The following is a 26,289-nucleotide window of genomic DNA, read 5'->3' on the forward strand; positions in this document are numbered from 1 at the left end:
TTAGGTTACAAAGGAACCAGCACTTATAGAAGGAGAAAGTGGGATACATACACCCCGCATAGAAGACCTACTACAAGAGGGTCAGCTCAAGGAAAACCTCTCCCCAGCCACGATGCTTCACTCACACAGAATCCACCCTCTCCTGCATACCCAAACATCACAGAAAAGCATGTTTTGGTTAGAGTTTGGCAAGTACTTAAAAGAAGCCATGTTGATAAAGCAGAGTCAGGACTTTCATTTTTGAGTTTTCCATTTCTCCTCTTCATCCACCCACAAACCTAAAGCCACCCCCTGTAGCATCAACTCCTAGGAAAGTTCTAGGGAACATCCTGTTTCCTTCAGAGGACTGAAGTTGTGCCCACCTCTACCAATACAGTCCCACATTATGTCTGGGCAGACTATGGTTTTAAATTGAGTTGGGATAGGCCAAAGGCATGTGACCAAAAAAGGATGAGGTCATGAGAAAGAAGAGTTAGTATATTAAACTTACAGTGACCATTGGAAATACCAGTGTTCTCTTATTTAAGGTTTGGGCTAAAGTAATAGACATAAAACACAGTTGATTGGGTACCAGGTGCAGTAAATAATTGGATATAAAAGAAAATCTTTCATCTGGCCTTAGGTAAGAGCTGATATTGGCAATGACATCACTTGTTTGTTAAAGTGTACTGAAAAGTAAACTCTTAAAGGGTTCATTGCAAATACCTGCCTGACCATGCTGGAGCTGACCTATACAGGTCTACGCACCCCATTTGTGAGTATCTTGCTCAAATGTTTGTAAATGTTTTGTTACTGTTTGGATGTAGTAAATTACTTAATTAGTTAGGCATGTTCAGAGCAATTTCGGCCTCTAGTTTAACAAAGGAAAGTAAGGTTAAATCAGTGTCATGGTCGTACCCTGCAACAGTGAGGATAATGGAACCCCACCATCACAATCTGATCCACCTAGGGTGCTGCCAGAGGTGCCTTTCAAGGAGCAGGGAGGCCAGTGGAGCTCTGGGAAGGGCCCTGCTCACCTGGAACACTGATTTGCCGAGAAAGCGGACCAGCTCAATAAGGAAAACAAGGACCACGTTCATCAAGATCCTCAGCAGGCCAAAGAATTCCCTCAGGTTTTGCTGAATCACCTTCTCAGAGCTGCCAAATGGAGAGGAAATACAGGTTCTCACGCTGGCAGGAAAGACCAGGCTCTTTGGGAATGAATCATGCTAGCTCTGCCCTGGGTGTTATATCAACACAGAACTACTGTAAGAGTAAAATGACCCCCGAGCCCCACCTACCCACACTAGGGGCCAACGTTTTCAAATGTAGGTGTTGAGCTCCATATTCAGGCACTTAAATAAGTGGCCTCATTTTCAAAGATGCTGAGCACTCATCACCCAATGAGCCTTGTGGGTACTTGGCCCCTCTGTCGTCAGGCTGCTTATTTAGGTGTCTAACTTTAGGTATCCAAGAGTCAAAGCTGTGGTCAGGAGCTTGAAGAACCCCTTCCCCCATCCCCATCCTGCATTTGATTAAGCTGCCCAAGGGCCCAAAGCAAGTCAATGGCAGAAGCTGGAACAGAACACGGAGTCCTGATTCCCAGTCCCCTCCTCTAGCCACACTCCCCTTCACATACACAAAACCTGTCTCAGCCTCCGACCTTTCAGCTAAAAGCAGCTAGATTATTTTAGTCTTTCAATATTACTCTTTATTAGCTGGCTGGACAGGTTGTTCACGAGCAATGCAAAAAGTTCTTCCCCCTGGGCTGAGCACAATTCCTCCACAGCACAGTGCCCTGCTCATCCAAGAAGGGAGAAGTCAGCTCTCAGATCTAAATAAGTCTCTCACACGGCAATCTGGAGTACTACCGACAGGCACCATCAGAGAGGATGAACGATTCCATAGCTTATAGGGAAAATCCAAGTCTTAACTAGCCCTTACCATTGAAAACTGCTCATCTATGAAAAAGAACGTTATCTTGCAACAGCTCATAGATAGCCTTCATGTATTACTGCAATGGTATAAGAGATCGTTATTTGTGGTGGTGGTAAAAATCTCTCCGCTGCATTGTGCAATACTTTCACCAGCCTACCTTCTTCAAACATTCTGTTCAATAATTGTCCTGTGACAGTAACGGCCAGAGCAGGATGCCTGACTCTGCCATTCAGCAATTTGACTGAGAAAGAGATGCATCCTCGCTGGCTCAAAATGATTCGTTCCTTTACATCAGGAACAATAGGAGGCTCTGGAGGCTGGCCAGCTCAGGGTAATGGGTTATGAAGACTTCCATCTCCTGGTAACTAGCGAACCAGTGACCCAGAGTTGCTACCATCTGCTGGGAGCTCAGTGGCCCGCCAATGTGATACAGCGGTCTAAGTTGGAGTCCCCATTACAAAAGACACCCAGAAAATGCACTGGCCTCATGTTAGGTTGCCTCAGAGAGAAGCTGGTTACAGATGTGCTGTATAGGGCTAGATATCATTAGGGTTATTGCACCCAGAATCCTAGCGGTGATCTTTCTCAGAATCATAGAAATGTCAGGCTGGAAGGGACCTTGAGAAGTCATCAAGTCCAGCTCCCCACACCCCCACCCCGCTCTGTGGCAGGACCAAGTACACCTAGATCTTCCCCAACAGGTGTTTGTCTAACCTGTTCTTAAAAGCCTCCAATGACAGGGATTCCACAAATGCCCTAGGAACCCTATTCCAGAGCTTAACTGCCCTTAGAGTTAGAAAGATATCCTAATATCGAACCTAAATCTCCTTTGTTGCAGATTAAGGCCAGTACTGCTTGTTCTGCCAATAGGGGACTTGGAGAACAACTGATCAGATCCTGCCTCAGCTGTCTTGTCTCAAGACTAACCATGCCCAGTTTTTGAACCTTTCCTCACAAGTCAGGTTTTCTAAACCTTTGATCATTTTTGTTGCTCTCCTCTGAACTCTCTCCAACTTGTCCAAGTCCTTCCTAAAGGGCGGCACCCAGACCTGGGACACAGAACTCCAGCTGAGGCCCCGCCGAGCAGGACAATGACTTCCCGTCTCTTACATACATTTCCCTACCTTTCCAGGGCAGAGTTGAGGTCAGCGAGAAGGGGCTGGGGAAGAAGACACCCTTGCACTGCTACTGCCTTCACTGTACCAAAGAAGTGCAATTTTCAGGGCCACTAGTCAACGGTCCATTCATTTTAGAAGGGAAAATAAATAAATAATTTGAGACAGCTGCAGGCGGGGACTTCCCACAGGACAGCGAGTGCTGGTTACCTTTCTGCCAGCTTCATCATGTAGGCTCTCTCATGATCTTTCTTCGGCTGGTAATAATGTCTGTTTCCATAGTCAAAGCAGTACATGCAACTGGAAGAGCCAAAAGCGACACAGTTGTTGGGGACCCTGGGGCATGGCCACTCGGTAACTCGAGGGGATGGAAGACCACGAGTGTCGATGAAGCCCCCTCGCACGAGGCCCAGGTGTCCTTGGCCCCCCCTCCCGCCAGGAGGCACTCGCAGCAGCTCTGCGTACTAAGCCCAAGTGTCCTTGCCACCCCCCCACCCCCCCCCCGCCTGGAGGCACTCGCAGCAGTTATGCTGAGAATCTGCAACAATATGCTGCAGAATCAGGCTGCCTGAAACTAAGCAAGGCCAAACAGGGCAGATATGGAAGAACAATGCTGAATAAAGCAGCTTTATGTATAGTTTAACAAATGATACAGAGAACCAGGGAACTAGCTGGGAACTGGATTGGCTGGCTATATGGATACTTGGGGCAGCTTGCTATTGGATAAGTATGCTGGGAAAAAGGATGTATAAAAGCCTGTGTAACTTCCTGCTCTGTGTACAGGATTTGAGATTCAAATCTCCCTGTACCTATTTGAAGCTTCAAATAAACTTTTCTGCGTCTCCACCCCCTTGTGATTATTGGGTGTAGTACACCGGGTAACGAACCACTCAAGCTGTTGTTCAGCCTCTCGGCACTGGGTGCCGGCAACACAGTGAACACCCCCAGTGTGCAACTGTCTACCTTTCACACTGTGAAAGCCGTCAGAACGGGCATCCCAGACGCTCCAGAGCCACCATTATCAACAAACAACGTTGCACACTAACTCTGGATGGACTGGGGGGGTGGGGGGAAAGAGAGGAAGCTATATGCGGCAGGCACCACAAAGATGTCCACAGACCATGCTATTAATGGAGGGGAGTGTGCCCTCTAATGGCACAACAGAGAAGTGCTCTAGCAAGGCTCTGTGCACAGAATTTTTTGTCCAAAAGGTTTTTCTCAAGAGTTTTAACAAACATCTACTTAAATGGTGATTATCTGAAAAGTGGGGTGGGGGTGGGAATTCCACGGTACTGTCCCTCAGTGACTCAACAAATGTATTCAGTTTGCCAGTAAAGATGTTTCCCGCCCCCGCATCCTCCCCGCAACTACCAGTTCTGCAAAGTTCCTTGATAATAGAGAGTCAAGCTGGGCTCTTTCCATCCCATGGGCCCCCCCACCAACAGTTCTACAGGCTGAATTATGTTCTCACTGACATCTGTGCCACTCCATTAGCTGCTTGCACAGGTGTAACTGTCTGGAGCTTAGCAAACCATTCTGTTGCTGACACCTGAGAAGGAAAAGACTCCAGCTTGCTCTTCCCTAGCATGTTGGTGCTGCAGATCTAGTAAAAATAAAAAGCACCACAAGAATGTGCAAACAGAACTCTGAATATACAAAAGGAGCAGCCCTGTTGGGTAATATGTTACCAGTTTTACAATCGCTTTTCAGAGGATAATGACACTTTTAATCACCTTTGTCTGCACTGGTGAATGTATAGTTTGGCAATACTGGCCTTAATTAAAAAATACAAACTGAAGAAATGATTGCCAATTGGATGAGACCTGGAAGGCCCTGGAGGTCAAAGCTTTGGCCACCCCTTTTTCAGACATTGCTGTGGTCACCTCTCTGGGGTGGATCATGGTAGCTGTTTAACAGAACACAGCAAGAGTTTAGAGCAGGAAATGGAAAAAAAAAAAACTTTCCAGTTGAAAGTGCCGGTGAAGTTTGAGGGCTGGTCTACTCACAGAGTTACGTCAGCTTAACCACATTGCTCAGGGCTGTGAAAAACATCATGTCCCCTGCTATGCAATTAAGCCGACCTATGCCCTCCTGTAGACACTGCTAGGTTAGCAGAAGAATTCTTCCACTGACATAGCTACTGCCTCTCGGAGAGGTTGATCTACTACAGGGACGGAACAACCCCTCCAGGTGCTGCAGGGAGTGTAGTAAATGCCTACGCTACAGAGCTGCCGCTGTACCACTGTTGCGTTTCTAGTGTAGACGTACTCTTAAGTAGGAAAAATACGATAACCCATATTGGGGTTTGGCTGGAACACCAGGATTAATACCGCTGTTACTGCAAGAAGTGCTCTACAGCTTTAGAAACCAGAGGCGACAGGAACAGCCTGGGAATCTGTCTGTGTGCACTTATGGATTCCAGTTAGATTTTACATTTACACCCCTATGGGGGTTGTTCGCAGCATTGTACCTCTTGTGTTAAAAGAAGGGGGACTGGGCCTCTGCCCTGAATGGGACAAATTCACAGACCATCAGTTGGTTAATAACCTTGCCCTAGCAGGGCAATGGAGGCTCCTTGGAAGGGCTATTGACTTTCTAATGACTTATCAGATCCACCCCCTCTGAAACAAAGGGGTGTATGGAGGTGAACCTACCACAGCTGGGGTCCAAGGTCTCACACTGGGGCTCATGACCAAACCCCCTCTTATAAGCCAGAGTGCTTCAGTGAGCGCTTGAGCAGAGAGAGCCCAGAAGCAGAAGACTAGGCAGCAGGAGAGGGGGTGCAGAAGAATCTGGGGTTCCCTGGAAGACACTGACTAAAACCCAAAGGACTCTCTGGAAGGGTGAGGAAACTGAGGCAGGTCCTAGCATACAGGTGTTTGTTGTTTCTTATAGATCTATGTATCTCTTGTGCTCTCTCTAATAAAATGAAAGTGTGTGTATTTAGTAACACCTTGGCAGAGGCTGCATGTTACTTGCTTAGGGCACGCCTACACTAAAAAATTAAGTCGACATAAGTTCGGTCGGCCTCCAGCTACCGCAGTAATTAAATCAGCGCACACTGCATTCCTTCTGTTGGTGGTCTGCGTCCTCACCAGGATCGCTTGCACCAACTTACGTGGCACATCGTGGGGCACTGACAGGCAGCGTAAGCAACGCAATGTCGACATGCACACGGCATCGAGCTAACTACATTGACCTAAGTGCTACGTCTCTCGCGGAGGTGGAGTTATTAGGTCGGTCTAGTGGGCAACTTACTTCAGCGTGAGCAATGTTACAGTGTAGACGCTTACAGAGTTCAGTTGATGTAAGCTGCTTTACATCAACCGAACTCTGTATTGTAGACCAAGCCTCAGACTGTCACTTAGTCCCTCAAAGGGGAAACCACAAACCAGAGGGTCCAAAGCTTTTGTGGAACTCTGGGAGCAAGTAGCTGCTACTGAGGAGTTTGGGGAGAGCAGTGGTAGTTTCAGGGCCCAGGGGTCCCCACTGCCAAAAGGGGTGTCAGACATGGGGGCTGCACCTGTACTGCCTGACTAGAGGTTCAAAGCCAGAGAGACAGTACCTAAACTTCATCCAGCCCTTGCAAGCCAAAAGCCTGTGGGACCCAAGGTTTGGGTGCAGTACAGCAGCCTGCTGAGTGTCCAGGAATGGGAGCTCATCTAGGGGTGTAACACCACATATGCTCAGGACAGAAGTTATGCATCATCTGAAAGATGGTGCCTCCAGCAACACTGCGCTCCTCTCTCCCTGAGAGGGAATGGGGCTTGGTTCACTACCCACTCTGACTCAATGACCCAGTCTACCTTAATTAGTTTGGGGAAATATAAGAAAATCGCATACCAAGGGATGTTGCTGCAGTCACCAAATTCATCCCAGCCTAGAACTCCCTACTAGATGCCCAACTCCCAGTATTTAGGAATCAAAAACGCCCTGAGAAGAGGGGAATGGGAGAGCGAGTCCACAGGAAAGGGAAACAACAGGTTAGAGAGGCCTTTTCCAGGAGCAAGAAGGGAATCAAGCATTTCACTTACTGGTCATCTTTATAACTAACATCTGTTACAGTCCCCACTTTAACTCCTTCCTCCATGGGACAATCAAGCTTTCTATACAGTGGCTCCGTAGTGAACCCATAGTTAATCCAACCAAGCTGTCAAAGAGAAGATACAAAAGTATACATAAAACATATCAAACTATTTTACTCTATCCAAAACTCAAGGACTGTTTCTAACACAATTTCTGGAAGAGAAATGTTCTTTGCATTCCTGCGCTTTTGGATGGCTTTTTTTTCCTGATAAGCTCATTAGTTTGTTCTTGTTGAATAACACACTCATGCTGTATATGGTTCTTTGTAGAATTAGAAAAAATAGACCTGAAGTCTCCCCTATAAAGGGCAGTGTAGATGCAAGGACATGACTTCAGGAGATGGGGGGGGAGAAAGAATAAAATCCTCCCCAGTAACTATCATTCTGGGGAAGCAACTCCTCCTTGAATGTACTGATGGTAAATGACCACGGGAATAAACTACCAAGGGAAATGGTGGATTCTCCATCACTTGATGTCTTCACACCAAGACCGGATGCCTTTGTGGAAGATGAGCTTTAGCCATACAAGTCACTGGGCTCAATACAAGGGAAACTGGGGGAAACTGACCAGGAAGTCAGAGTAGATGACCAGATGGTCATCTTCTGGCCTTCAACTCAAAAGGGAATTGGCCACTCTTGGCAACATCAGAAGCTCTCCTTGTTCAGGGGTCTATTATTACCACTCCTAACGACGAATACCATGCTTTATGTCCAGTATCAGTCATTCATTCAGTTCTTGACCTGCTCTGCTGTGACGGTCAATGATGGGGGTTTACATGGGGGCACCCACCTGTCCACTACGAACAGGACTGAGATCCACTAGCTCACTTCAGACCCAAGTGACAGCCGTGACGATAGCAACTTCCACGCTGGGTTGGCTGGGAACCAGTCACAACAAGCGAAAGGCTTTGTACCCCAGTCCTCTACAGTGAAGGGTTGTAAAAACCAACCCTCAGCAGCAACATCACCACATGCCTCAAGGAAGTGCTGGTACTTCACAACCTCTAACTCTGTCAGAGAAAAGAGACGACGAAGTGGGGGGATAGGATAGAGGTCTGTCAGATCACAAATGGGGTGGAGAAAGTGAACCAGGAAGTGTTATTTACCCCTTCACATAACACATGAACCAGGGGGTCACCCAATGAAAGTAAGAGGCAGCAGGTTTAAAACAAATCTAAGGAGGTATTTCTTCACACAACACAGAGTCAAACTATGGAACTCATTGCCAGGGGATGTTGTGAAGGGCAGAAATATAATTGGGTTCAAAAAGAATTAGGTAAGTTCCTGGAGAATAGGTCGAATAGCTATTAGCCACGATGGTCAGGGATGCAACCCTATGCTCTGGGAGCCCCTAAACCTCTGACCACCAGATGCTAGGACTGGACTGGATAAATGCCCTGTTCTGTTCATTCCCTCTGAAGCATCTGGCCACGGCCACTGTCAGAAGACAAGTTACAAGGTTCGATGGACCATTGGTATGACCCAGTATGGCCATTCTTATGTCATTTAGGAACTGAGGCCCTATATAGGATGGCATGGTGCCATCTTCACCTTTAGCAAAAGAAGGTCCAGCTCTGGCTTCATACAGTTAGTTGTACCCTCTCACACCAGGAGAGAATGTGGTCCCCAAGTGAGAGTGAAAGAAAAAATGAGCGTGCATCAATGCTAGAGTTTACTGTCCATGAATAGGCCTGGGTAATGTACCTACCTATTGTAGGATTAGCCATTGTGCCCATCACTATAGCAACCAAGCACTGAACAGCTCTCCCGGGGATGACTTGTATACAGATGAGATCCAAACCAGGATTGAGGTGCATTGGCAGAGCTGTGCTGGGACAGCTGGCACAACACAGCACCTGCTCACCATGCCAGCCTAAGCCACTTAGTTCCTCATTTCCAAAAGCCCAGCTTTCTTCTGCTCTGTTCTCTTTTAAACCAACTGACCAAAATGCTGGATGGACTTTATAATAAAGACAGGTCCAAGTATCAAAGCTCCCTTGAAGCATGTGCATGCGCATTAGAGGTCAGGGGTGGGGCACAAAAGTTGGGGTCCAATGTATTGCTTCATCTCTGGTTTGCAAGGGACTTGGTAAAGTACAAACACAGCCAAGTTATGATTTGGCTCTGCAGAACGGCATGGAGGCCTGAATATGGAGCCCACAGACTGCGTTGGGGCAGAACTCTGAATATGCTCAGGCGTACCTTTTGGGAGTAGAGGGCAAAAACCCTTCAACATAGATCAGTCACTGCTCTTGCAGCTCTCTGATCACCATCACAGGTTGGCCAGGGCCTCTAGGCAGAGTCGTCTCAGCTGAGAGAGTGCCACAGAGACACAAAGTATTGGAGTTTTCAGAAGTCAAGTGACTTGGAGAGAACTGTGCTGTTATCCTGAGATACACCCAGCTTTTGGATAAAAGGAGTTTTTAGGCACAGCAGAGAACCAGACAGGGTTTCCAGTCCAACCTCAGACACAAGTAGAAGGTAATCTAGTGGTTAAACCTCTTCCTAAGGAGAATTTTATGAACTAAGCAGACATTTCCGGAAGACAGAGCTCTTCAAAATCCCCTTCAGAAATGAAAGCCAAACCTCTAATCTCCATTCTGTTAGCACAACAGAGGTCCTGGATTGAGAGGAACATCCCAGTTTGGGCTGATCAAGTGCTGAAAGAGTCTGCAGAACAAATGACACAAGGATGAGCAGCCCCCCTCTAGAGGCTCCCACATTTCTTTTTACAGGGAGGCACTTTCATATCAGGGTTAGAGCTGAGCCCGAGCGGGGACAGGACAATTCGAGGGCTGGTTGAAGGCATCCAAGGATAGTCACACTCGGAAAAGTATCTTCGATTGAAAGCTCTTGGCACAGCATCTGCCTGACCCTGATCTGAGCTTTTGGGCATTACCGTAAAACAGATAATAAATATGAAAACTATGAAATAATAATCAGCACTTCACTCTTCACTATCACCTAGAAAAAATGCCGGACTGAGAGAGATTTAAAGAGCTCCATCAATTTACCTTATCCAAAACCAAGATCAAGAAGAAGATGGATCCCAGCCCACCTCCTAGCTGCTTGCTCAGTTACCAGTGGGGATGCAAAGAGCAGAAGATTTTCAGTGTTTAGGTAGGTGTTTGCAGCACTAGCTATTGGGGAGAAAATAAAAAATCATCTATTGACTTGTAAACTAAGCACTCTGGCTCCTCAATCACAGCCTGAGGCTGCCACTGCTCTCACCTCTCCAGATCCTTCTGCAGCTGGGGTCTCTCCTGCTGACGTTTACTGTCATGGCCACTTTTGGCATCATGTGCCAATTTGATCACAGCTGAGTTTAAACCAAACACACTCTGCTTTCTATTACGCTTGTCACTCCAGCAGCCAACCGCTTCCATTACAGGGATTGAAACACAAGAGCAGAACAGGTGTAGCTGATCAAAGGCTAAGTAGAAAAGAAGAGGTTCCTCGAGAATGCCCCCGGACAGCTTGCAGAGGCCATGAAGTAGCTGCACAGGATGTGGAGTTGAGAGTCTCCAGTGGCTTTGTGGATGAGTTATGTGTTCGCCAACTGGGCTACAACGCCGCTTGAAGCCTCAGAGATGTTTAGCTGCTGTAACAGGAGACCAGAGACCCGTGTGAGAACCATTGAGCTCTACACAACACAGCTCTGCAGTCTAGTTGGCTCCGCGGATCCGGTCCCCACAGAGGGATACTGATATATTTTAAGGTACCATTTCAGAATCAATTACACTAGCACAGGCCAAGTCTATAAATCGCTACAGTTAACTTGTGCACTACATTATGGATGCATGTGTGTTGCTAGGCAGTCCTGGCCAGAGTCTGACAGTAAGATGGCTGCAAACGCTGCATGCTGTAGTGGCTAGGCACAGTGCGGCACATGGAGGTCGCTTCTGACACATATATATCGAAATAGGACTCTCACAGTCCTATGCTGTACTGAATTGGGAACTGCCAGATGAAGCTACAGAAGGCTTTGGGCAGCCTCCACGCAAGTGGGTACAGATGATCCGTTACCTCTTTCAGTTCCTCTTCACGCTCCACTACAGAGCCCTCAGCCCACTTCCTTCCTGCTCCTCCCAGTGGAGGGGGAGAGTTCCTCTTCTCAAGCCCAAAGCTGTTCTTGTTCCCTCTGCCATCTGGGAAGCAGGGTAGCTGGGTCTGGTTTGGAGAGGATTCTAGACAAATATCCCAAGAAAGGAAACAAAGAGGAGCGTTAGAGTCAGATATGGCCACCAATGAAGTCTGGGCTTGCAGGTTTCTTTGTTTTTTTCCTCTCTTTCTTTGGAAAAAGAAATGCAAACAAGTCAGTAGCTCCCCCACAAGCAACAGCTGGCTGAGTCAGGAATCAGATTTCACAGCAGCTGGGAGCTTAGCCAGCCTCCCATTCCACCAGCACCATGATGATCACCACACATTTCCTTTAGCATCACCACAGTCTATCAGATTAACATAGACTGCCTGAAACCACATCCCAACTGGCTGGTTGCATCATGCTGAAGTCACACTGCCCACCTGCTGCATACAGCTCACGATGTCGCTAGCTAAATCATGCACCTCCGGCAACGCAGGCCTCCCTCACCAGAGACAAAGCAGCTCTCCCTTAGCTTGTGATAGCAGGTTTCTTCCTACCCCTGCCCCTTTGCTTTTCCTGCCTTTTTCCAGGCTGCATCTTGCACGTGAACTCCCCACCCCAGTACCCAAAGCAATATCAAACTATTCACTCACATCCCTCCTTAGCACTCATTTCTTCCAACAAGACTCACTTTGTGTAGTGTTCCTTGCCAGAGAGAAGAGGCAGAACTAGGCTGCGATCAATACAAAGGGGACTCTTCACTGAGGCGGCAGGACACAGACAGTCCCTGTGGTTTTCCCTGACTCTATAGCTTCCAGACTGACTGACAGACACAATTTGTGCTACCAAGTGTCACTTCTCATCTCCTGAAATCCTGGCCTGGACCATGCAGTCATGGAAAGACCTGCTGACTATGCTAGTGGTATCAAAAAATCCTCCAGTTGCCTAAAGCCTCTCACAGCTGACTTGTTTGGTCTGCAAGCAGCTTGGGACAGAGAACACATCTTCCTGCATGGAGCATGCTGCAGGCACTTAATACATCTTTGGAGCATGTCACTGTGTCTTCCAACTCAGAGCAACAACATACCCTTTGCATTTAGGTACTGCCTCCAATGTGCTAGGCACGGTCCAAACACACAATCACTGCCCTGAAGAACCTATGATCTAATAATATTTGGCACTTATAAAGCTGGGCCAGTATCATCACCCCATTTCACAGATCGGGCAAACAAGGCAGAGAGGTGAAGTGACCTGCCCTAGCTCTCACAGGGAGTTGGCAGCTGAGTCATGAATAGAACCAAGGAGTCCTGGCTGCCAGCCCCACTCATATACAAATTACAAACAGATACAGTCAGCAGCAACATACAGCCTTCTCCTGCTCAGTGACCATGCCTGGCCTGGGCCAAGTTACCTTCAGTTTGTGTGCTCTTGATAAGGGGCTGCATCCGCCTCGGACTTTTGATCTCAGACCGAGCCTCTGAGTTGTCACACGCCTCTCTTTTTTCAGCTGGTGCTACGGCCAGCTTAGCCAATGGTGGTGGATCTCCTGTTGGAAAGTAAACAGTACAGGCTCTCTTTTTGTGAAAGAGGCAATGAAGAGGCATTCAGGGCACAGACAGAAGACTGAATGGATAAGAAAGGAGACAGTGGACAGAGTTTAGTACAAGCTCTACCAAGGATCATCTAGTCCACCCCCTACCAAGCCAGGACACACTCCCCAGATAGGGGATGGTATCACACTCTAAACCAATCATCTTTTACTGTTAGGTGGTTACCTACTAGTCAGACAATATTAGACTGCAGCTGTTCACTCCTCACTCTAGTGCCAGGTACCACCGTAAGCCATTCTTCTCCCTCTCTAGAAGTCATTCAACTTTCAGATACTTTTAGAAGTGTGTTTCCCTTGGGCATTGCCTGGGCTAGTTGGACATGTCTAGTTCTCACAGCTCTTCCTCACATATCAAACCCTCCAGCCTCGTCATCAATTTCTCTGTACTCTGAGTTGCCTCTAACTGATCTTTGCATCTCTCTAGGACTGAAGTGATGCTCAGGGGGGCAGAGACAGGACAGCTGTACCTTTCTCCAGTGCGTTCTGGCAAAGGGCATTGACAACATTCATGAATTAAGCCACCCACCTTCCACTTCTTCTGTGCCAATTCATTCATTGATGCATCTCCCTTTCCACTCATCTCACCCAGAAAAAGTCCCCTGCTCACATACATAGCATGACCTGGTTCTCTATTTCAAATTTGGCTTCTGCTCTCTGATGCAATTGGATGGTAGCCATGCACAAGGCCTGAGAAAGGGTCAGCACACAGTCATTTGGAAACGAAGAAGTAGCTAGGATACCAAGTGGCTAGTTCACTGTAGCTGCCATTCTGCCCCAATCTCAACTTCTACACGATTTTTACACTCAGGCAGGGTGGTCACTGCTAGCTTGTCTCTGTCCATGGAAAATTCCTGAGTCCACTGGATCCTCAGACAGAGCGGAAGTGCTCTTTCCCTCCACGGCTTTGTTTATACCTTACAGATGCTGGATACGTTTCAGAGCAGGATAGCCTCTTGTGGAGCAACATGCTTACTCCGCTCGAAATGCGCTCCTCTTGCTCCAGCATGGTTTCCAATGACAGAAATGGAGCAACTGGAGTTTAGAGGTTTGGTTAATCTCTAATGTTAATATATTTCTGCAACAGGATCCAGCTAACTGAGAGATCCTGTAGAGCAGTGGTTCCCAAACTGGGGTTCGTGAAATGTTACAGGGAGTTCTCAGGAAAAATTTCCCTAATGGCGGACAGAGCTGTCCCTAGGGACCTTGGGCAGCACGGGGCCAGCAGCCCAGAGCCTTTGGACTTCCAAGAGCTAAGCAGTTCAAAGCAACCATATCTATCACACTGAGGAGATTTAAACTTCAAGACTCCTTATAAGAAATGGAAAGGGAGGTGGATATTTTTTGCTGTTTTTAAAATTAAATAGGCAACTAGTATTGTTTTTAAAATTATTATGAAGAACAAGTTTAAGCTTTGCTGTAACGTGTGTTGTTTGCCTGGACTGCTCAAGACCTGAATGCTTGTGTAGGAGAAACTCTTTGAGTTGGCTTCTTAAATCCCTTCATACTGTTTCACATCTGATACTCCTTGGTGAAACATAGGAGCCTTGTCTTGTAACAGGCTTATTCAAAGTGATACAAGCTATGAAAGTGGGATCTTGGAAGAGTGTTGCCGTTTTCATAATGTAATAAAAATACTGTAATGATAAATAATAATTAATAATAAATAGTGTGTAATAAGCATGTCATAAAAACAAATTTTATGTTTCCAAGATCACTGCTTTTATAATTTATACTCAGATAAAGGAGAAAATCCCTGGAAATATTCATTTTTAGGAGGGGGTTCACGAGACTTGACATTTTAGTGAAAGGGGTTCACAGGTTGTTAAAATTTGGGAACCACACAGAGAAAAGCAGAGCTGGAATATTTTTTAGGCAGAATAAAGTATGCAAAGCACGGTTCCGGTTCTTGTAGAAGGACTTCAGGCAGAATCATTCCTTCGATTGTGAGGGGCCTGGGTCGGTATCTATGTTTTTGTCTTGTTTTTTGATGTTTTTATTTACCTTGAGCATGTTCTGTTGAGCTGGACTCATAAACAAAGGCTCTCTGATTTTTCACGGAATGTTGATGAGATTTAGCATCTTTGGGGTCTTGATCTAAGAAAAATTAAGGAAAACAGGTACAAGAAGTAAACTGTCTACTGAGCCAAGCCACAGCCACTCACATGCCCCAGAGATGGCCACAGTAAAGAGTCCTGAATGGAACAGGATCACTTTTTTCCAAATCAAGAAGTTATTCCAGTCCTGGGCTCCCCACGCACACAGCAATTCTGACGTCCCTCAGTCCTGGCCCACAGCCCTTCTGGTCTTCTACTCTTGCATCCCCACACTGCTCTACCAATGCATCCCTCTACTCCTGAGCTAGAACATCCTCTACTGCTGAGAATCTGCTCAGACCAAGCAAACCCGCCACTCAGGTTGAACTGTGCTAATCTTGTGGCAGTTTGGGAAGGTAGAATATGCACACGGCTGAGAAGAGCACAGCCATATAACAGTACATTGAAGGTAGTAGAGGGTTATATTTGTGTCTGATGCAGAAGTCATCTGTAAGTGCCAGTTACTCAGATGTGCTCTGTGCCAGCCCATCGGATTGGTGGGAAGCTGGTAAAATTCACTGATATACGATTTGTATATTTTTAAAGAAATCGGCTTCATAAAAAGATGAGATCCTTTAACAAAGGCTTCGAGCAGTGGGGCTGGGGTAAGGGGTAAGGAGAGAGTGGAGCTGCAGCAAGCTCAGCTCTCCAGGCCAGGGTTGACAGGACTACCATACTTGGCTCTGCTGCACCCTCTGTGGGCAAGCAAGGTGCAGGACTGATGGCCTCACAGGTATGTCTACACTGGAGCTGCAGGTGTAACTTCTAACTCTGGCAGACAGACCCGAGCCAGCCGCGATGGACTAGCATGCAACAAATGGAAGTACTGCTGCAGCAATGTGGAAGGCTAGCAGCCTGAATACATACACAGGGCTTGAGACAGGAGTGTGCTCCAGCTCCAGAGTAGATTAAGAGCCCCATCCAGTTCTTCAGCTTCCCCTGTCAGGAAGATGCTGGACTGGAAGACAACTCCAAGTGACTACAGAACATGAGATCTGTTCTCCAGGCCAGTCAGAATACAACCCAATAATGACAAACCTGCCTTCACATCTATCAGATAAAGTAATATGTTACAGTTTCAAACAGGACCTGAAAGGCACCCTACAACCTCATCTTCAGGAGAGTTCTGGGGACATCACCTATCGAAATTCCCTTAAAGTCCTCAAACGGAGGTTTCTTCTGATCCACTCTCCTGCTTGCCACCTTTTTCCTTGGTGCCTGAAGATGGCTCTCCCCCTCAGCAGAGGCTCTGGACACTTGCGAGTGGGTGAAAGCAATATTCATCCATGAACTGTAGAGATTAAAGGTCTAATTAGGAAAATAAAGGGCTACATACATAGAATCATAGAATATCAGGGTTGGAAGGGACCTCAGGAGGTCATCTAGTCCAACCCCCTGCTCAAAGCAGCACCAATCCCCAAATAAATTATCCCAGCCAGGGCTTTGTCAAGCCTGACCTTAAAAACTTCAAAGGAAGGAGATTCCACCACCTCCCTAGGTAATGCATTCCAGTGTTTTATCACCCTCCTAGTGAAAAAGTTTTTCCTAATATCCAACCGAAACCTCCCCCACAGCAACTTGAGACCATTACTCCTCTTTCTGTCATCTGCTACCACTGAGAACAGTCTAGATCTATCCTCTTTGGAACCCCCTTTCAGGTAGTTGAAAGCAGCTATCAAATCCCCCCTCATTCTTCTCTTCCGCAGACTAAACAATCCCAGTTCCCTCAGCCTCTCCTCATAAGTCATGTGTTCCAGGCCCCTAATCATTTTTGTTGCCCTCCGCTGAACTCTTTCCAATTTTTCCACATCCTTCTTGTAGTGGGGGGCCCAAAACTGGACACAGTACTCCAGATGAGGCCTCACCAATGTCGAATAGAGGGGAACGATCACATCCCTCGATCTACTGGCAATGCCCCTACTTATACGTCCCAAAATGCCATTGGCCTTCTTGGCAACAAGGGCACACTGTTGACTTATATCCATCTTCTCGTCCATTGTAACCCCTAGGTCCTTTTCTGCTGAACTGCTGCTGAGCCATTCGGTCCCTAGTCTGTAGCAGTGCATGGGATTCTTCCGTCCTAAGTGCAGGACTCTGCACTTGTCCTTGTTGAACCTCATCAGATTTCTTTTGGCCCAATCCTCTAATTTGTCTAGGGCCCTTTGTATCCTATCCCTACCCTCCAGCGTATCTACCTCTCTTCCCAGTTTAGTGTCATCTGCAAACTTGCTGAGGGTGCAATCCACACCATCCTCCAGATCATTTATGAAGATATTGAACAAAACCGGCCCGAGGACCGACCCTTGGGGCACTCCACTTGATACTGGCTGCCAACTAGACATGGAACCACTGATCACTACCTGTTGAGCCCGACAATCTAGCCAGCTTTTTATTCACCTTATAGTCCATTCATCCAGCCCATACTTCTTTAACTTACTGGCAAGAATACTGTGGGAGACTATGTCAAAAGCTTTGCTAAAGTCAAGGAACAACACGTCCACTGCTTTCCCCTCATCCACAGAGCCAGTTATCTCGTCATAGAAGGCAATTAGATTAGTCAGGCATGACTTGCCCTTGGTGAATCCATGCTGACTGTTCCTGATCACTTTCCTCTCCTCTAAGTGCTTCAGAATTGATTCCTTGAGGACCTGCTCCATGATTTTTCCAAGGACTGAGGTGAGGCTGACTGGCCTATAGTTCCCCAGATCCTCCTCCTTCCCTTTTTTAAAGATGGACACTACATTAGCCTTTTTCCAGTCATCTGGGACCTCCCCTGATCGCCATGAGTTTTCAGAGATAATGGCCAATGGCTCTGCAATCACATCTGCCAACTCCTTTAGCACTCTCGGATGCAGCGCATCTGGCCCCACGGACTTGTGCTCATCCAGCTTTTCTAAATAGTCCCGAACCACTTCTTTCTCCACAGAGGGCGGGTCACCTCCTCCCCATGCTGTGCTGCCCAGTGCAGCAGTCTGGGAGCTGACCTTGTTTGTGAAGACAGAGGCAAAAAAAGCATTGAGTACATTAGCTTTTTCCACATCCTCTGTCACTAGGTTGCCTCCCTCATTCAGTAAGGGGCCCACACTTTCCTTGGCTTTCTTCTTGTTGCTAACATACCTGAAGAAACCCTTCTTGTTACTCTTAACATCTCTTGCTAGCTGCAACTCCCGGTGTGATTTGGCCTTCCTGATTTCACTCCTGCATGCCCGAGCAATATTTTTATACTCCTCCCTAGTCATTTGTCCAATCTTCCACTTCTTGTAAGCTGCTTTTTTGTGTTTAACATCAGCAAGGATTTCACTGTTAAGCCAAGCTGGTCGCCTGCCATATTTACTATTCTTTCTACACATCGGGATGGTTTGTCCCTGTAACCTCACGAAGGATGCAGATGAAGTTTCCCTCCCCTCGGGTTAAAAGCCAAACCTAAATTATTCGTGACGATATCTACAACCCCGTCAGTAAACCTGTGATCTAGTTGCGCAGATTAAGAAGATATTTGAACCAGAAGGGGAGAAAAATCAGCTGTCTGCGTTTTGTGGCTGTGTAAACAATTCTAGGACAGTTGGCCACGTCCAGGTGATTTGGAACATGAACATCTGATGTTCCGTCAAAGAGAAGTTCTCTGTAGTTGGTGCTGCAATGCTTCCATCCGATCCCCACACGAAGGAATTCTCGTATACAGCAGGGATACAGACTGACTGCTAGTTTGCCATGCAAAATCTCATAAACCTTATGGTGAAGTTCTTGCACTATCTCCAGCTGATCCCCACTCAGCCCCTTGACAAATGCCGAGTTTATGGCTCAGTTCCCACAGCTCCCCAGATGAGAGCTGTTGTGCTAACTGGGCCTACAAATTTACCCTAATTGTGAGTTAAACTGTAAAAAGTGAAGGAACATTTATAGAGCGGGTAACAAAATGGAGAAACTAGAGCTACTGGTGCAGGAAGTGAAGCCAGATACTATAGGGATGTCAGAAACATGGTGGAATAGTCGCCATGACTGGAGTACAGGTATTGAAGGCTATGTGCTGTTCAGGAAAGACAGAAATAAGGATAAAGGTGGTGGAGCAGCATTGTATGTTAATGATGAGGTAGACTGTAAAGAAATTAGAAGTGATGGAAAGGATAACACAGAATCCATTTGGGTCAAAATCACTTTGGGAAAGAAAGCTACCAGAGGCTACTCTAGGATAGTGCTTGGGGTATGCTAAAGACCCCAGGATCCAATCTGGATATGGATTGACACCTTGTTAATATTTTTAATGAAATAAATACAATTGGAAATTGTATGATTATGGCAAACTTTAATGTCCCAGATATAGATTGAAGGACAAGTGCTACTAGTAATAGCAAGGCCCAGATTTTCCGGGTTGTGATAGCTGGCAGATGTCTTCATCAAACAGTCATCGAACCAACAAGAGCTGATGCCATTTCCGATTTAGAATTGGTGAGTAGTGAGGACATGGTTTGAGTGATCATGAGCTAATTCAGTTTAAACTGAATGAAAGGATAAACAAAAACAAATTTGCACATAGGGTCCCTGATTTCAAAAGTGCAAACTTTAAAATATTAAGGGAATTAGCTAGGGAAGTGGACTGGACTGAAGAACTCAAGGATCTGAATGTGGAGGAGGCCTGGAACTACTTTAAGTCAAAGTTGCAGAAACTCTACCTGCATCCCAAGAAAGGGGAAAAAATTCATAGGGAAGGGTTGCAGACTAAGTATCACAAAGAGGTGATAAAGAGAAAGCAGAAAGCCTACAAGAAATGGAAGATGGGAAGGATCAGCAAGGAAAGTGTAGGGATAAATGAGAACTGCTAAAAGCTAAGCAGAGTTGGACCTTTTAAAGGAAATTATGTCCACCTAAGTTAGGTTGGCGTACAGCCGATGCAGTAATTAAAGGAAAGAGGAAGTAGGATCGCCAAGCACTGAGGATGGGGTGGAGATTAAAGATAATCTATGCATGTCCCAACACCTAAAGAAATACTTTGCCTCAGTTTTTAATGAGGCTAAAGAAGAGCTTAGGGGCAATGGCAGGGTAGTTAATGGGAACGAGGATATGGAAGTAGAAATTACCATATCCAAGGTGAAAGACAAACTCAAACAGCTTAATGGGACTAAATTGGGGAGCCTGGATAATCTCCATCCAAAAATATTAAAGGAACTGGCACATGAAAATGGGAGCCCAATAGCAAGAATTTTTAATGACTCTGTAAAACTCATGGGTCACGACTGGAGAATTGCTAACATCGTATCTATTTTGAAGAAAAGGAAAAAAAGTGATCCAGGAAATTACAGGCCTCTTAGTTTGACCTCAACTGTATGCAATGTCTTGGAACAAATTTTGAAAGAGAAAGCAGTTAAGGACATAAAAGTAAACAGTAATTGGGACAGAATATAACATGGGTTTACAAAACATAGATCATGCCAGACCAACACGATCTCCTTCTTTGAGAAAAAAAAACTGATTTTTTTGACAAACGAAATGCAGTAGATCTAATCTATCTGGATTTCAGTAAGGCATTTGATAGAGTTCCACATGGGAAATTATTAGTTAAATTGGAGAAGATGGGGATGAATTTGAAAACTGGAAGGTGGATAAGAAACTGGTTAAAGGGAAGACTACAATGATCATACTGAAAGGTAAACTGTCAGGCTGGGCAAAATTTATTAGTAGAGATCCTCAGAGATCGGTCTTTGGACCAATCTTATTTAACATTTTTATTTCTGATCTTGGCACAAGAAGTGGGATTGTGCTAATAAAATTTGCAGATGACGCAAAATTGGGAGGTATTGCCAATATGGAGGAGGACCGGAATATCATACAACAAGATCTGGACGACCTTGAAAACTGGAGTAATAGAAATGGGATAAAATTTAATAGTGCAAACTTATGCACTTAGGGACTAACAAGAAGATTTTTTTCTATAAACTGGGGATTTATCAGTTACAAGTGACAAAGGAAGAGAAGACCTGAGTGTGTTGGTTGATCACGGGATAACTATGAGCTGTCAATGTGATTGCGGCCATGAAAAGGGCTAATACAGTCCTAGGATGCATAAGTGAGGTATATCCAGTAGAGACAAGGATAACGATACTAACACTTCCAAGGCACTGGTGAGACGTCATCTGGAGTACTGTGTGCAATTCTGGTCTCCCATGTTTAAGAAAGTTGAATTCAAACTGGAATAGGTGCAGAGAAGGGCTACTAGGATGATCCAAGGAATGGAAAACCTGCCTTGCGAGAGGAGACTCAAAGAGCTGGAGATATGACTGCTCTCTATAAATATGTCAGCGGGATAGATACCAGGGAGGGAGAGGAGTTATTTCAGTTAAGTGCCAATGTGGACACAAAAACAAATGGATATAAACTGGTTATCAACAAGTTTAGGCTTGAAATTAGACAAAGGTTTCTAACCATCAGAGGAGTGAAGTTCTGGAACAACCTCCCAAGAGGAGGAGGGGAGGCAAAAAACCTAACTGGTTTCAAGACTGAGCTTGATAAGTTTATAAAGGGGATGGTACAAGGAAATTGCCTACAACTGCATGCAGCCGATCTGCAACTGCTAGTAGCAAATAACCCCGAGATCCGGTGATGGAACACTAGATGGGGACGGTTCTGAGTTACTAGAGACTTCTTTCCCAGGGTCTTGCCCACATGCTCAGGGTCCAGCTGACCATCATATTTGAGGTCGGGAAGGATTTTTCCCTCAGGTCAGACTGGCAGAGACTCTGGGGGTTTTTAGTCTTCCTCTGCAGCATGGGACACAGGTCACTTTCAGGTTTAAACTACTACAAATGGTGGATTCTCTGTAACATTAAGTCTTTAAATCATGACTTGAGGACTTCAGTAACTCAGCCAGAGGTTATGAGTGTGTTACAGGGGTGGGTGGGTGAGGTTCTGTGGCTTGCAATGTGCAGGTCAGACAAGATGATCATGATGGTCACTTCTGACCTTAAAGTCCAAGATACCAGGCCAGAGAGAAGGAGCCAGATGACGTTTCCATCTCTACTGGCTAAATCCAAATACCACCTGGGATATCAAACTTTGTCACACGCCGCCCCCACCCCTTTGTGTATTCTTTTCCTTCCCCACATTATTTCTTCTCCTTCTCATCCCTCCCTCTCCTTTTTACTTCTATTTAATAAGAGTCTGGCTTAGCTGGCCAAGACTGCATATTTTGCAATTCTGCTGTAAGCCTGTGAGCAAAAAAAGGCAGCTACATGCAATGCCTTAAACAGTCTGAAGCTGGGACAAGTCTGCCAAGTCTCTGAGGGTATCCCCACACAGCAACTAGACACCTGCAGCTGGCCCGTGCCAGCTGACTTGGGTTCACAGGACTCTGGCTGTGGGGCTATTTCACTGCTGTGCAGACCACTGGGCTTGGGCTGCAATACAGACTGTAGGATCCTGCGAGGTGGGAAGGTCCCAGAACTCAGGCTCCAGCCTGAGCCTGTAACTCTACACAGCAGAGAAACAGCCCCGCAGCCTAAGCCCCACGAGTCTTCTTTGCTGTGTAAACATACTCTGTGTAAGCATACTCTGAATGCCTGACCAGACAGTGTGCTGGGTCTGTGTTTCTCAAGCAGTGAGGCTGCAAGAGTCAATACCAGAGCCAGAAACTGCATTTTGTCTCTTTGCTGTCCTTTTCTCTCCCCCTTTTGTGTTTATTCCTCTTGTCTTGTCTTCTAGGAACCAGGATTGGACCTGAACAGCAGCAGCAGCAATGACAGAGCGAAGTCCTCATGTTGCTCTGGATATTTCAGGAGCTGCACTGCTCTGGAGTGAATGTGTCCAACCCTCCTTAGCCAGAGGGATGGGGCAGTCACGGTAACGTGTCTTGATAGTAAGAGCAAATACAGTAGAGCGAGAGGGAAACCCACGCGGGGAAAGAGAAAAGCTATGAACCATAATAGCACAACTACCTCTCCAAAAGGCAGAAGAAAATCTCCCAGTTTGGGCGGTGCTAGTTGGGGATGGACCTACCCATCCTGCTGTGGAACTCCTGCTCCATTCCCTTGATGGCTTTGCTGCTTCTTCTGTCCCTCCTCTTCCTGACTGCACAAGGACTCGGTAGCACCAGCCTTGGGAAAGATGCAGGATGTCAGCAGTCTCATATTGCTAACCAAAACGTTTGTATCACAAGGTGAAGACACCAATTTAAAATTGCTCTTTAAAACAAGGCATGGTCTCCTTCGCTTGAGATACATTACAGCACCCAAGGAACTAGCTAGGGTTATAGATGGGGAAAGAAAAGGAGGACTTGTGGCACCTTAGAGACTAACCAATTTATTTGAGCATAAGCTTTCGTGAGCTACAGCTCACTTCATCGGTTGCATTCAGTGGATAATACAGTGAGGAGATTTATATACACACAGAACATGAAAAAATGGGTGTTATCATACACACTGTAAGGAGAGTGATCACTTAAGATGAGCTATTACCAGCAGGAGAGCAGGGGCTGGGGGGAAGAAAACCTTTTGTAGCGATAATCAAGGCGGGCCATTTCCAGCAGTTAACAAGAACGTCTGAGGAACAGTGGGTGGTGGTAGTGGGGGGAAATAAACATGGGGAAATAGTTTTACTTTGTGTAATGACCCATCCACTCCCAGTCTCTATTCAAGCCTAAGTTAATTGTATCCAGTTTGCAAATTAATTCCAATTCAGCAGTCTCTCGTTGGAGTCTGTTTTTGAAGTCTTTTTGTTGTAATATTGCAACTTTTAGGTCTGTAATCGAGTGACCAGAGAGATTGAAGTGTTCTCCGACTTGTTTATGAACGTTATAATTCTTGACATCTGATTTGTGTCCATTTATTCTTTTACGTAGAGACTGTCCAGTTTGACCAATGTACATGGCAGAGGGGCATTGCTGGCACATGATGGTATAGATCACATCGGTAGATGTGCAAGTGAATGAGCCTCTGATAGTGTGACTGATGTGATTAGGCCCTATGATGGTGTCCCCTGAATAGATATGTGGACACAGTTGGCAATGGGCTTTGTTGCAAGGATAGGTTCCTGGGTTAGTGGTTCTGTTGTGTGGTTGCTGGTGAGTATTTGCTTCAGGTTGGGGGGCTGTATGTAGGCAAGGACTGGCCTGTCTCCCAAGATCTGTGAGAGTGATGGGTCGTCCTTCAGGATAGGTTGAAGATCCTTGATGATGCGTTGGAGAGGTTTTAGTTGGGGGCTGAAGGTGATGGCTAGTGACGTTCTGTTATTTTCTTTGTTGGGCCTGTCCTGTAGCAGGTGACTTCTGGGTACTCTTCTGGCTCTGTCAGTTTGTTTCTTCACTTCAGCAGGTGGGTATTGTAGTTGTAAGAATGCTTGATAGAGATCTTGTAGGTGTTTGTCTCTGTCTGAGGGGTTGGAGCAAATGTGGTTGTATCGTAGAGCTTGGCTGTAGACGATGGATCGTGTGGTGTGGTCTGGGTGAAAGCTGGAGGCATGTAGGTAGGAATAGCGATCAGTAGGTTTCCGGTATAGGGTGGTGTTTATGTGACCATCACTTATTAGCATCGTAGTGTCCAGGAAGTGGATCTCGTGTGGACTGGTCCAGACTGAGGTTGATGGTGGGATGGAAATTGTTGAAATCATAGTGGAATTCCTCAAGGGCTTCTTTTCCATGGGTCCAGATGATGAAGATGTCATCAATATAGCGCAAGTAGAGTAGGGGCATTAGGGGACGAGAGCTGAGGAAGCATTGTTCTAAGTCAGCCGTAAAAATGTTGGCATACTGTGGGGCCATGCAGGTACCCATAGCAGTGCCGCTGATTTGAAGGTATACATTGTCCCCAAATGTGAAATAGTTATGGGTGAGGACAAAATCACAAAGTTCAGCCACCAGGTTTGCCGTTACATTATTGGGGATAGTGTTCCTGACGGCTGGTAGTCCATCTTTGTGTGGAATGTTGGTGTAGAGGGCTTCTACATCCATAATGGCCAGGATGGTATTTTCAGGAAGATCACCGATGGACTGTAGTTTCCTCAGGAATTCAGTGGTGTCTCGAAGATAGCTGGGAGTGCTGGTAGCGTAGGGCCTGAGGAGGGAGTCTACATAGCCAGACAATCCTGCTGTCAGGGTGCCAATGCCTGAGATGATGGGGCGCCCAGGATTGCCAGGTTTATGGATCTTGGGTAGCAGATAGAATACCCCAGGTCGGGATTCCAGGGGTGTGTCTGTGCGGATTTGTTCTTGTGCTTTTTCAGGGAGTTTCTTGAGCAAATGGTGTCGTTTCTTTTGGTAACCCTCAGTGGGATCAGAGGGTAATGGCTTGTAGAAAGTGGTGTTGGAGAGCTGCCTAGCAGCCTCTTGTTCATATTCCGACCTATTCATGATGACTACAGCACCTCCTCTGTCAGCCTTTTTGATTATGATGTCAGAGTTGTTTCTGAGGCTGTGGATGGCATTGTGTTCTGCACGGCTGAGGTTATGGGGCAAGTGATGCTGCTTTTCCACAATTTCAGCCCGTGCACGTCGGCGGAAGCACTCTATGTAGAAGTCCAGTCTGTTGTTTCGACCTTCAGGAGGAGTCCACCTAGAATCCTTCTTTTTGTAGTGTTGGTAGGAAGGTCTCCGCGGATTAGTATGTTGTTCAGAGGTGTGTTGGAAATATTCCTTGAGTCAGAGACGTCGAAAATAGGATTCTAGGTCTCCACAGAACTGTATCATTCTGGGGGTGGAGGGGCAGAAGGAGAGGCCCCGAGATAGGACAGATTCGTCTGCTGGGCTAAGAGTATAGTTGGATAGATTAACAATATTGCTGGGTGGGTTAAGGGAACCATTGCTGTGGCCTCTTGTGGCATTGTAGTAGTTTAGATAGTTTAGTGTCCTTTTTCTTTTGTAGAGAAGCAAAGTGTGTGTTTCAAAGTAACAGCCATGTTAGTCTGTATTTGCAAAAAATAAAAGGAGTACTTGTGGCACCTTAGAGACTAACCAATTTATTTAAGCATAAGCTTTCGTGAGCTATAGCTCACCTCATTGGATATAAGTGGCTTGTCTAGTTTTTGTAAAGTCCAGCCACGAGGAAGTTTGTGTGGAAGGTTGTTTTTTAATGAGAGTATCCAGTTTTGAGAGCTCATTCTTAATCTTTCCCTGTTGCTGTAGAGGATGTTGATCAGGTGGTTCCACAGTTTCTTTGAGACCGTGTGGCACAAGCTGTCAGCATAGTCTGTATGGTATGTATGGTATGATGGGAAAAGAACATTCATCTTGGGCCATACGGGGTGGGCAGGTGTTTACTACATTTAGACAAAGTTCCACATCACGCAGTTTAGACTCCCCTCCCCCCTCACCTAAGGGCCAACTTTAGGCATCTGCACCTCCTGCAGAGGCCCCAAATTCTCCTAAACACCACCCATCTCCTGGGACCAATGAAGGACTGATCTC

General features: G+C 46.2%; 1 protein-coding gene across 1 annotated transcript in view; it reads right to left on the reverse strand.

The window, feature by feature from the left end:
- Positions 1-26,289, reverse strand: part of LOC125630885 (uncharacterized) — a 31,760-nt gene that overhangs the window by 2,167 nt on the left and 3,304 nt on the right. Inside the window, exons 3-10 of the mRNA XM_048837100.2 lie at positions 22,890-22,987; positions 16,043-16,194; positions 14,812-14,904; positions 12,613-12,747; positions 11,144-11,304; positions 7,067-7,182; positions 3,243-3,332; positions 1,017-1,137 (exon numbers count right to left, since the gene is read on the reverse strand). Of these exons, the coding sequence (XP_048693057.2) occupies positions 1,017-1,137; positions 3,243-3,332; positions 7,067-7,182; positions 11,144-11,304; positions 12,613-12,747; positions 14,812-14,904; positions 16,043-16,194; positions 22,890-22,987 (966 nt within the window). The remainder of the gene's footprint in view (positions 1-1,016; positions 1,138-3,242; positions 3,333-7,066; positions 7,183-11,143; positions 11,305-12,612; positions 12,748-14,811; positions 14,905-16,042; positions 16,195-22,889; positions 22,988-26,289) is intronic.

The sequence above is a fragment of the Caretta caretta genome, chromosome 1, assembly GCF_965140235.1.
Source record: "Caretta caretta isolate rCarCar2 chromosome 1, rCarCar1.hap1, whole genome shotgun sequence".
NCBI lineage: Eukaryota > Metazoa > Chordata > Testudines > Cheloniidae > Caretta > Caretta caretta.